At 45.4% G+C, this 12,313-nt stretch overlaps 1 protein-coding gene across 4 annotated transcripts in view; it reads left to right on the forward strand.

Moving 5' to 3' along the window:
- Positions 1 to 12,313, forward strand: part of GFRA1 (GDNF family receptor alpha 1) — a 255,364-nt gene that overhangs the window by 205,469 nt on the left and 37,582 nt on the right. For all 4 annotated transcript variants that reach the window (XM_067024579.1, XM_067024580.1, XM_067024578.1 and 1 more), the window contains 2 exons: positions 2,707 to 2,816; positions 5,733 to 5,867. In XM_067024579.1, coding sequence (XP_066880680.1) covers positions 2,707 to 2,816; positions 5,733 to 5,867 — 245 coding nt within the window. The remainder of the gene's footprint in view (positions 1 to 2,706; positions 2,817 to 5,732; positions 5,868 to 12,313) is intronic.

The following is a 12,313-nucleotide window of genomic DNA, read 5'->3' on the forward strand; positions in this document are numbered from 1 at the left end:
TCCGGACACGCAGGCTCAGCGACCATGGCTCACGGGCCCAGCCGCTCCGCGGCACGTGGGATCCTCCCAGACCGGGGCACGAACCCGTGTGCTCTGCATCTGCAGGCGGACTCTCAACCACTGCGCCACCAGGGAAGCCCCATCATGCGGGTTTTTAAAGAGCCCTGTGCCAGTAAATATGTAACAACTGGTTCTCCAAGAACAGCCCAAGACCCTGATTTGTAGCACTTGCCGATTGCCATCGTGTGAATGCTCCCGCCAAGGCCACTTTCAAGCTACCACTGTGATGTTAAGCAGCTCGCAAAATTCGTGAAAAGGTACCCGTCTGCCCATAATGAGCTGGCTCCAGGAACCACTGTATGAACTTCTTCTGACGTCAGTTTTTCTATCTGTAAAATGTGAATCACAGCAAGTGACCACCCTGTCTCCACGTATAAATGGCAGGGGGAGGCGGGTCAAAGGTGAAGGAACCAGGGAAATGTTAGTGCTTTAGCTGTGCTGCGTGTGCTCACGATTATTTTGAAACTCTTGCTGTCCGCTGGCTTGGTTTTGTCTTAGGACCGGGGTCTGTGCTGACCATCTTCTCTCCAAAACCAGCCTGTCTGGGGTGATGCTCAGAGCAGTGTATCTCGTTTGATCCTCCCAATCAGGGTTATGTTCTCTGCAGCGGACTGACTCAATTAGCCTTTCATTCCGGAGTCCAGTTGTGAGTCAGCTCTGAGGTTGTTAAGTAAAATGAATCTGGTGGCATTAGCCTTGCGCTGGAGGATGACCATCCGCATCACGGTGCTGTTCAGTTAATAGTCTGCTCAAGCGGCTACGAGAAACTGGAGACTAGGAGACAGCGCGACCTTTCGACCGTCTCTGCGGGGCAGCTGGGAGCGCGGGGCTGCCGGGCCAGAGAGCTGATCAGGTTGCGTGCAGAACTGCAGCCGCAGCTGCCTGAACCACAGTTGGCCTTTGCAAAGTGAGTAGCCCAATGCCGTGAGATCATTAACTTTCATGACCAGGGAAACTCTTCTGAAATTGACACTCAATCCAAGCTGGATGCCACTGGTGCCAGTTGAGTAAGCCTGAGTCACCTTTAGGGATTTCCTCTGAAAGATAAATCCTTTAACCAGGCTACAGAAAATGGCCAGGTTTTATGCCTTTCCGTGTGTTCAGTTAGAGTCAGAAAACACCAACTAGGCCTAGACCGTGGGAGAGATCCAGGCGCGTCCACGGGCGTACGCACGAGCCTCATTTGGAGGGCTTTGCCAAGCCACTCAGCTTCAGCACATGGCCCTGCTTGGGAAGCGTTCTAAAGGGCCTGTCTGAGGAGTGTCAGGTGCTGTGCAGAGAAAATAAAGCAGAGCTTCAACACCTGCCCCGGGGAGTCACAGTGATGGAACCAGGCACACGACATACGGGATGTACAGATTGGCACAGGTAGGGAAGCTCAGACACGCCTTGTTTACAAGGGCTCAAGGAGAGACCAATCCTATACGAACCATCCTTTTCAATGTGCTGTGAACTTAGATAATTTCATCAGGCCTTTTAATCCCCTTCCAGTTAAAGTTGTAGGAAAGGGACACAGAGTGTGCATCCTACAGGCCTTTCACAAATCTCTGTGTTCGCCAGACATCCTACCTTGCTCAGCTCCACCCAGGCAAGCTTGTTTATATCATTAAGTATGCTGAGTAAATACAGTTTCTTGGGTGGATAGAAGTAAAAACAGCCCTGGGTATGTCGGCTGGGAACTCGGGTGAGCTAAAGGGAAGAAAGCTAAGACAAACGTCCATTGTCTCCCATAATTGCCAGATAATTTAAATTCTCTTGAAGTCCATTGTGTTATTCACATAGAAACAGAGCTGTGGTCTGCTCGGATGACCTCAGAGGTGCCCCAGCTCTCATTCAGGATTTCTCCAACAATATCCTCTTTAGACTGAAAAACAGCCAGTTGGCCACAAAGAGCCCTTTGCCTCCCCAGACCGGTGTTGTCTATGGCCCTGTCTTCACTTCTGCACCTTCACCACCACCCAGGTCTTCTGGGTGGACCGCGCTGGCCCCTGGAGGCTTAGCACACTGCAGACAGATGCTTCGCTTTGATCAGTGGACCCCCTACACCCAGTCAGACAGGGAAATTGCACCCTGAGCCAGCGTCACCCTCCCCCTTTTGCCTTTCCCTTCAGTTCTGGACAGGCGAGCTCCTCCTCAGTATCACTTGGCTGGAATAAACCACAGCCCCCTCCCTGGGGTGGTGGATGAGAGATGACTTAGATGACAGATACGCGTATTTTTAAAGCCACTAGTAATTACAGGAGCAGTTGGGCTATAGGATCCTGTTTTGATGCCAGGGACATGCTTCTGTATAAAGTAAATATTTTCCCAGTGTGGATCTCCGGTGAGTGTGTGGAGAAGCATATTTCCTAAAGATGCAAATAAGTCTAGTCAGAAATAAATATTGAATGGAAACTTCAAAGCATCGAAATTTCTCCAGTTATAGGCCCTGAAGACTTCTCTGCAAGATGCCCACACGTCTCGGGCGAGGGGACGGTTAGGGGCACGTGTAAGAGAGGATGCTAATATTTTAAGAGTTCATGTTCTCTGTATTTTTTGGTGTGGAAAAAGGCCTATCAAGAAAGGAGTAAAGAAATGTTATGTCTGTCCAGAAGCTTAGGCTATTTTAAAGCATATTCCCCACTCCCTACTTTCTTCCTGTTGCAGATCTCGCCTGGCGGATTTTTTTACCAACTGCCAGCCGGAGTCAAGGTCTGTCAGCAGCTGTCTAAAGGAAAACTACGCTGACTGCCTCCTCGCCTACTCGGGGCTTATTGGTAAGACTGGGGAGACGTGGGATGGGAGAAAATGCTGGTTTACAAATACTCAGACTCCTTCCATTGTAGCCTGCCATTAAAATCTCCTAGGAATGCTCTGTGCTGGTGTTTTGATGTTGGGTCCTTAAGGACTCGCCTCTGATGAAGGAGGGAAGAAAAAGGAGGAAAATGGATGCAATGGATGCACAAAGGCAGGAAGCAGGGTTTATTAAAGAACTGGAAGGCAGCAAGTGTGAAGACCTGGGAAGCGTCTCAGTTGGAGAACTGACCGCACAGAACAAAAGTAGGGGGGAAAGCGTGGTTATGGAAGAGGAGAGCAAGTCAAACCAAGTGAATTGAATTAGGAAACTTTGGAGAGAGGGAACTTGGAAGTCATTCAGTCTGGGGAAGTCAGAAAGGCTGTTTTCCAGAAATGGCCCTTTGGAAAGAAAATCCCTGAGTACTGGGGGTCCTGCTCGCCATTAATATTCTGGGTAATTCAGCTCCTGGTGGGGAGGGGGTGTTTCACCTAATTTTTTCCCCTGAGAACAGACATAGCAGAAATAGTGTTTTCTGTCTTTCAAGACCTAAGGCGTTAGAGGAACCAGGTTCTTGGCATTCAGGGGAACAGTGCAAATAAACAAGACACCAGTGCGAGTCGGAAAAGGGACAGACAGAGGCAGATCTGTACCCAAGGATTAACGGGGGCAGCAGGAGAGGAAGGGCTCTGGGTGCCAGGGCTGCAGAAGCCATGGGGGCAGGGCTCGCTCACGATTGTCGTTTGAGAAGGAACACGTAATGAAGGCTGGGGAAGGATGAGCGAAATCACGGTTGTCAGAAGGCTGATGGCTCAGCCAGGGTGTGCGCTCCTGCCAGGATCACACGAGTCACCAGGCAGAAAGAAAGTCCCACCAAGAGTGACAGCACAGACCAAATTCTTTGTCACCAGAGTGTCTTCAGCAAGAGCCACTGGGAAAAATCACTGACTGTACTTAATGCAGGGATATTGCAGGTGGCTACACGATCAACCCAACTTTTTTTTTTTGCAAGGAGACCTGTGCTCTCTCGGGTAATACCATTCACCAGCTACTGACCATTCTCATGGATAGGTCCCATGAGCTTATCTCCCTTAAGTCAGCCCTCCAAATTTGCATTCACTCTCCCCTTTTCCTAAATAAAGTAGTCCCTAGTAGGATTATTGATCAACTATGGAATTACACGTTTAAGAAAGAACTGAATTAAGTAAGGAGTGCTCATTGTAAAGAGTTTTGTTTTTTATTTTTATTTTAAATACAGAGAACCCAAAGGAGACAATGTTAAAGATGTACAGCCCCACTCCAGGATATAATCACTATTTACACCTCAGTCCGTACCTTCTAGGTGCACGTGCTCATTAAATACCCCATACGGCGCCAAGCCTCAGGGCTGCCAGGTGTTTCTGGCCTGAGGACGATGAAATCCTCATTATTTAAGGGAATAACTGGTTGAGACAATGCATTCTATGCACCAAAATTTATTTCTCTCTTGTGTCCAGCTCTTTCCCTCCACTCTGGTCATTGGGTTCTAACTTCTCTCAGGACAAAGCTTGTTCCTACTTCTTCCAAATGTCAGGGATCCCTTCTGGTGCCAGGCATACAGCGGGTGCTTAGTAGACATACTCTAACCTCGTCACTCAGTGTTTGGGGTGCCCGTTCCTTTCTCACCCAAAGTTAGAAGCTTCTCTCTGCTGTGGGTTGACGTTTTCATCCCAAGGTATAATGGGACATTATTTGGTTCAAGTCAGTAAGGAATGTAGGGCAAAGAAGATATGCCCTTGACCCAGAAGAGCTTAAAAAGAATTTATTTTCTGTTTCTGAACCAAATATATCCTGTGGCTCACTGGATTGCCTATTACTTCTTAATTCCACAAACTGTATAAAAACAGAAGGGAGGGCTTCCCTGGTGGCGCAGTGGTTGAGAGTCCGCCTGCCGATGCAGGGGACACAGGTTCGTGCCCAGGTCCGGGAGGATCCCACGTGCCGCGGAGCGGCTGGGCCCGTGAGCCATGGCCGCTGAGCCTGCGCGTCCGGAGCCTGTGCTCCGCCACGGGAGAGGCCACAGCAGTGAGAGGCCCACATCAGAGAAAAAAAAACAAACAAAAAAGACAGAAGGCTTCTTGGCATGAGTAGGCATTGCCTGGTGTGAGCCACCCAGGAGAAGACATTTGGGTCGTGTTAAATATAAACACATTGTTTATTTGTGCCAGTACAGAACTCATCAGAAGAACAATGAATACACAGGAAGATGTAGGCAAGAGCAACCACCCAGCATTTCTTTGGGGACTCTTAAGACAATACTCTAGGAGCCATTGGCTTAGAGAATTTCCATTGTTTATTTCCAATTCCATCACAATTTGGAGCACTAAATCAGTTGAGAGTCTAGGGAGCAGAGGCCTCCTTGTATACATCCAGAATGTGGGGTAACCTATAAGGATAGCTTCTAAGCTTCTCTGGATTACTCTGAAGGAGCCTATTGCTTCCGAGGGAAGTAGAGGCAAAGTCCTAAAAGGATTTTTTAAGATGTGTAAAACCAGCTCTATCTATTTATGAAGATTAATGACATTTTCAAGAAAATGCAAGGGATTTGGCAGCTCATGCATTCTAAGTTAATTCTCTCCTACTCCATGACATCCATACCATTTGTGCAGCGAAAAACACCCTAAGTGCAGCTCAAGGAGTTCTGTTAGAATTTTTTAAGTAAATGTGTAAATTATTTTATGTGCTCAAGATAAATTGCCAAGAAAATGCACTGCTTAACCTAATTTTCCACTCAGCAAACACAACGTTTGTAATTATCCATGGTGCATCCGCTGTCAGAGGAACATTTGTTTCTTTTTAGGCTCTAGGAAAGTTTATACCATCACACAAGAATAAAATGCCTTGTTTTTTACTCTTCTAGGTACAGTCATGACCCCCAACTACATAGACTCCAGTAGCCTCAGCGTGGCCCCCTGGTGTGACTGCAATAACAGTGGAAACGACCTGGAGGAGTGCTTGAAATTTCTGAATTTCTTCAAGGACAACACATGTCTTAGTGAGTTTCAAAAACAGCAGGCAACAAACACACAAACATGTTTTCCCCTCTAAGTTCAAGCTGGCCCTTTGTATTTCTTGTGTCTGCCTTCTCTCTCTCTCTCTCTCTCTCTCTCTCTCTCTCTCTGTGTGTGTCCCTTTTTTTCCTGATCGCTGCTGGGGAATCCAGCTCCTTTGGGCCACACTATGTAATGCAATGGGGCCGGAGGAAGTGATGAACTAGGTGCTGCTAAGACGGTGAGTCCAGAGGCCCAGGAGAGTAAGAGATGCAAATAACCGAGGGTACATTGTGTGTGAAAGAACATTTCTACCCACAGATGAGATTTTGATCTTGGCAACCAACCCCAAGTCAGTTCCAGCAGTTCTTAAAACCTGGTCAGAATATACAATGTGAGACGCTCAGACGAGTTAGATGGGGGTGGGCCTCCAAGGGCTCTCTGAGAAAAATTCGAATGTTAACATCAATAGCCCCCTGGATGTTCAGGGGTGGCTCCGAGGAGAAGCAACGGTTCTTGAGTGAGATCGGCTGGTGATGCAGCCAGGAGCTTCCGGAGGTCGGTTATCTCCGGAGATGAGCTGAGCCGGGGATGGGGGCCAGGCGGTGGGCTCTGCTTGGGAACAGTACTGGTTATTATCGCAGGGTCCTTTGGGCAACTTGGAAACATGTTTCCCAAAGGGAGAGGGGTAGAGAGAAATGTACGGGTGTGAGCGATGGGCCTCATCAGATGAACTCTGTGAGCACTGTGCCAGATCTCCCTTCTGTCCACCGAGATGTGCACGCTCTAGGCGATGATCCAGCTGAGATGCTTGAATACCTTACTTGCATTTTGCGGTGGCAGCCACCATTAATTTATCCGGTGCCTGCTCTATGTGCAAATTCAGTCTGTGAGAAGTGTACCGTATACATTGTGGCACTAACTGTAACCTGCACCTAGGAGAAGCAGGTGTTATCTCCATTTCACAGTTGAATAAATGGCTGGTATTCACCTAAACCAGCCGTGCCAGAGATAGGATTCAAAGCCCGAGTTCCTTCCTCTGCAGCCCCCTGTGTCCTGAGGGCTTCTGTGTCAGGCCTGATATTGAAGGGCCTGATGGACAAGAACAGGTGTCTGCACATCGGGGGCCAGGTATGACTTCCCAGTGGGAAGTGTGGACCAAGGTTCACCTACCCCTCTGAGCACTGTGCCCTCAGGTGACAATTTCTCCATGGTGCTTTGAGTGATTTCTAACGAATTAGCAAACTATTTACTGCACTGCACATGGGAAAGCTTTTAAGTGTTACTTCTAAAACCTCCTCAGTTGTTTCTTTTGTTGAAAAGACAAATCTTAGTGATTTGCTCAGTAGGTACTTGGCTATAACCAAATGCTTTGATCATCTTAAAACTAAAACAAGCTTTTGGACACTTAAGTGAAATTTAAACCCATAAAACTAGTCTAAAGTATGGAGACATTTGCCAAGACATTGGGCACACCCTGGAACTACACTTTAAGCCTTTTATTTGGTCTTGACTAAAAAAAAAAAAGAAATATATATAAACACACACACACACATATCCTCTTTTTCACATCCTTGCACACTCTTCTGGCAGAATCCAAGTTTTAATGAAGGTAAAGCAATGACAATAGAGGTCAGTGTGAGAAAAAAGATTATACTCACTTGGGCTGGAAAACCACTGCCTCATACAGAAATTAAAGTTGTCCCTGCTTAATAATATTTTGGTGAAGGGGATAATGGTATCTTATTGCTAATGACTTTTCAATAAAAATAAATGTGTTTGGTCTTCACCGGTGATCAAAGCCAGCCAGAATTTTTCATAGTCATTCCATTTATACTTTGATTAGATGGAGCACAGCCTATCAAAGACACAGGGCTGTAAATTCAGTCTCTTGCAACAGGCCCTAGAGTAGAAGGAATTGGAATATGTAGATTCCAACCCAAACGCAATAACCCAATTCTGCTCCCTTCAAATCAACCCAAACCCTCCAATTCACCTGTCGTGAGCATGATTCCAGCCCGTTGTTTACTTCTGGTAATTGGGGAGGAGACAGTTATTTTCAAGCCAAAGTACATGGTGGAGGTGAAGGGAAGAGAGCAGAATGGTCTGGGGGCAGAGATGAGACATCAGTCACTGTCACTCAAGTCTTTTTTCAGGTCCCACCTTCACCTCCCTGGGACACTACATCGAAACTCCAGTTCCTTGTTCCCTTCCTGGTGCTCCCTGAACCCCACCTCTGTGTCATCTCCCTCCAAGCATTTCTCACCGCCTAATGTATTACATACTTGACTTATTTGCCTTCCCAACCAGAATGTGACCTCCACGAGGACAGGGACTTTTGTCTCTTGTTGCTGTCATTGTTGTCCCCTGTCGATTCCCAGCACAGAGCAGTGCCTGGCACTCAATAGACATCAATAGATGTCCCAGTGACACTTGAACAAATGAATGAGCAAGTAGACAGTCTTCCCAAATGGCAAGGCAAACGCGCTGGAAATCCGAGACACTTTCAACAAATGACATGGGTTTCCTGAATCTACATGCCTTCACAAGAAAAAGGAAGGTTTTGCTGTTTTCTTGTTGTTACCCTGGGTCATTTAAGGAAACTCATCCCCCAAGTTTCTTTCTTTACCTCCCTCCTACCCGTTAAGCCATGTAACATGGATGGGAGCATTAGAAGCATTGATATTAATTTGAAGCGGTTTCTTACAGCCTGAAAAATGTAGTTTCAGAAAACAAGCTTCCAATTTGCTGAACTTAAAGGACAACAATTTTAGAACAAAATGTCCCTTCTAAGAGGAAGATTAGGCTTAAATGCTTCTGTCTTGTATATCGAAAAATGCCAGCTAAGAGTCATATATTAAAAATGTACACATTCAGGTCCCAAATGGAAGAGTTTGATATCTTATACAATGAATATGAAATAAAAAATTCCTAAATCCACGCCAAATCCCTGAGGACCTGATTAAAAACTGTTTTCTATTCATCTTGGGGAGGAGAACAATACACAACCAATTTACTTGTGCCATAAAAACAGTTTAATCCCATGAAATTGTGATAGGATTTTAAAGTTTTACATTTTAAACTTTTCATTTAACAGGGCTGCTCACTCCTAATTATGCAGATTTTTTTTTGGACGACTGGGAGCAAAGAGGGAAAAAATAATCTTACTTAAATTTTCACTGTATATTATTGATGAGGTTTGGGATAGATTTTTCTTTTAAAGAAACTGGTTGCGTTTGTACTTTGAGCAATGCTGGGCTCATAGTAGGTGCTCGGTGGTAGCAAGTCACACTTTTTTGCTGTTTGATTTTACTGGCGGCCAAATTTCTATGAATGCCACTGAGTTACCCCAGTATCATAATTAGGGATGTGGTACTTAAAAAAAAAACACTAAATAGACTCCCTCTTTCGGGAACACCAGAATCACAACTCACTGCTGGACAATCATTGACACGAAGACACTGGAACTCACCAAAAAAGATACCCCACATACAAAGGCAAAGGAGAAGCCACAATGAGATGGTAGGAGGGGCACAATCACAGTAAAATCAAATCCCATAACTGCTGGGTGGGTGACTCACAAACTGGAGAACACTTACACCACAGAAGTCCACCCACTGGAGTGAAGGTTCTCAGCCCCACATCAGGTTTCCAACCCTGGGGGTCTGGAAACAGGACAAGGAATTCCTAGAGAATCAGACTTTGAAGGCTAGTGGGCTTTGATTGCAGAATTTCGACAGGACTGGGGGAAACAGAGACTCCGCTCGTGCAGGGCACACACAAAGTATTGTGTGCATTGGGACCCAGGGGAAAGAACAGTGACCCCATAGGAGACTGAAGCAGACCTGACTGCCAGTGTTGGAGGGTCTCTTGCAGAGGCGGGGGGTGCCTGTGCCTCACCGTGAGGACAAGGACACAGGCAGCAGAAGTTCTGGGAAGTACTCCTTCGTGTGAACACCCCCAGAGTCTGCCACTAGCTCCACCAAAGAGCCCAGGAAGGCTCCAGTGTTGGGTCGCCTCAGGCCAACAACCAACAGGGAGGGAACCCAGCCCCGCCCATCAGCAGAAAAGCGCATTAAAGTTTTACTGAGCTCTGCCCACCAGAGCAACAGCCAGCTCTACCCACCACCAGTCCCTCCCATCAGGAAACTTCCACAAGCCTCTCAGATAGCCTCATACACCAGAGGGCAAAAAACAGAAGCAAGGAGGACAATCCTGCAGCCTGTGGTAAAACCACATTCACAGAAAGATAAACAAGATGAAAAGGCAGAGGGCTGTGTACCAGATGAAAGAACAAGATAAAACCCAGAAAAACAACTAAATGAAATGGAGATAGACAGTCTTCCAGAAAGAGAATTCAGAAAAATGATAGTGAAGATGACCCAGGACCTCGGAAAAAAAAATGGAAGCAAAGATCAAGAAGATGCAAGAAATGTTTAACAAAGATCTAAAAGAATTAGAGAACAGACAAACAGATGAACAATACAATAACTGAAATGAAAAATACACTAGAAGGAATCAACAGCAGAATAACTAAGGAAGAAGAATGGTTAAGTGACCTCGAAGACACAATGGTGGAATTCACTGCCGCCGAACAGAATAAAGAATGAAAAGAAATGAAGACAGCCTAAGAGACCTCTGGGACAATATTAAATGCAGCAACATTCGAATTATAGGGATCCCAGTAGGAGAAGAGAGAGAGAAAGGACCCGAGAAAATATCTGAAGAAATTATAGTCGAAAACTTCCCAAACATGGAAAAGGAAATAGCCACCCAAGTCCAGGAAGCACAGAGAGTCCCATACAGGATAAACCCGAGGAGAAACACACCGAGACACATAGTAATCAGATTGGCAAAAATTAAAGACAGCTAAAGGAACTAGAGAAAGACGCACAAACAAAACCCAAAGTTAGCAGAAGGAAAGAAATCAAGATCAGAGCAGAAATAAATGAAATAGAAACAAAGAAAACAATAGCAAAGATCCAGAAAACTAAAAGTTGCTTCTTGGGCTTCCCTGGTGGCGCAGTGGTTGGGAGTCCGCCTGCCGATGCAGGGGATACGGGTTCGTGCCCCGGTCCGGGAGGATCTCACGTGCTGCGGAGCGGCTGGGCCCGTGAGCCATGGCCGCTGAGCCTGCGCGTCCGGAGCCTGTGCCCCGCAGCGGGAGAGGCCACAACAGTGAGAGGCCCGCATATCACAAAAAAAAAAAAAAAAAAAAAGTTGCTTCTTTGAGAAGGTAAACAAAATTGATAAACCATTAGCCAAACTCATCAAGAAAAAGAGGGAGAGGACACAAATCAGTACAATTAGAAATGGAAAAGGAGAAGTTACAACAGACACCGCAGAAGCAACTCTATGCCAATAAAATGTACAACATGGAAGAAATGATGGACAAATTCTTAGAAACGTAAAAACTTCCAAGACTGAATCAGGAAGAAATAGAAAATATGAACAGACCAATTACAAGTAATGAAACTGAAACTGTGATTTTAAAGTTTCCAACAAACAAAAGTCCAGGACCAGATGACTTCACAGGTGAATTCTATCAAACATTTAGAGAAGAGCTAACACCTATATTTCTCAAACTCTTCCAAAATATAGCAGAGGGAGGAACACTCCCAAACCCATTCTATGAGGCCACCATCACCTTGATACCAAAACCAGACAAAGATGTCACAAAGAAAGAAAACTACAGGCCAATATCACTGATGAACATAGATGCAAAAATCCTCAACAAAATACTAGGAAACAGAATCCAACAGCACATTGAAAGGCTCATACACCATGATCAAGTGGGGTTTATTCCAGGAATGCAAGGATTCTTCAATATACACAAATCAGTCAATGTGATACCATATTAACAAATTGAAGGAGAAAAACCATATGATCATCGCAATAGATGCAGAAAAAGCTTTCGACAAAATTCAACACCCATTTATGATAAAAGCTCTGCAGAAAGTGGGCATAGAGGGAAGCTACCTCAACATAATAAAGGCTATATATGACAAACCCACAGCAAACATCATTCTCAATGGGGAAAAACTGAAAGCATTTCCTCGAAGATCAGGAACAAGACAAGGATGTCCACTCTCACCACTGTTATTCAACATAGTTTTGGAAGTCCTAGCCACGGCAATCAGAGAAGAAAAAGAAACAAAAGGAATACAGATTGGAAAAGAAGAAGTAAAACTGTCACTGTTTGCAGATGACATGATACTATACATAGAGAATCCTAAAGATGCCACCAGAAAACTACTAGAGCTAATCAAAGAATTTGGTAAAGTTGCAGGATACATAATTAATGCACAGAAATCTCTTGCATTCCTATACACTAATGATGAAAAATCTGAAAGAGAAATTAAGGAAACACTCCCATGTACCACTGCAACAAAAAGAATAAAATACCTGGGAATAAACCTACCTAGGGAGACAAAAGACCTGTATGCAGAAA

Source organism: Kogia breviceps, chromosome 2, assembly GCF_026419965.1.
Source record: "Kogia breviceps isolate mKogBre1 chromosome 2, mKogBre1 haplotype 1, whole genome shotgun sequence".
In the NCBI taxonomy this organism is placed as follows: Eukaryota; Metazoa; Chordata; class Mammalia; order Artiodactyla; family Physeteridae; genus Kogia; species Kogia breviceps.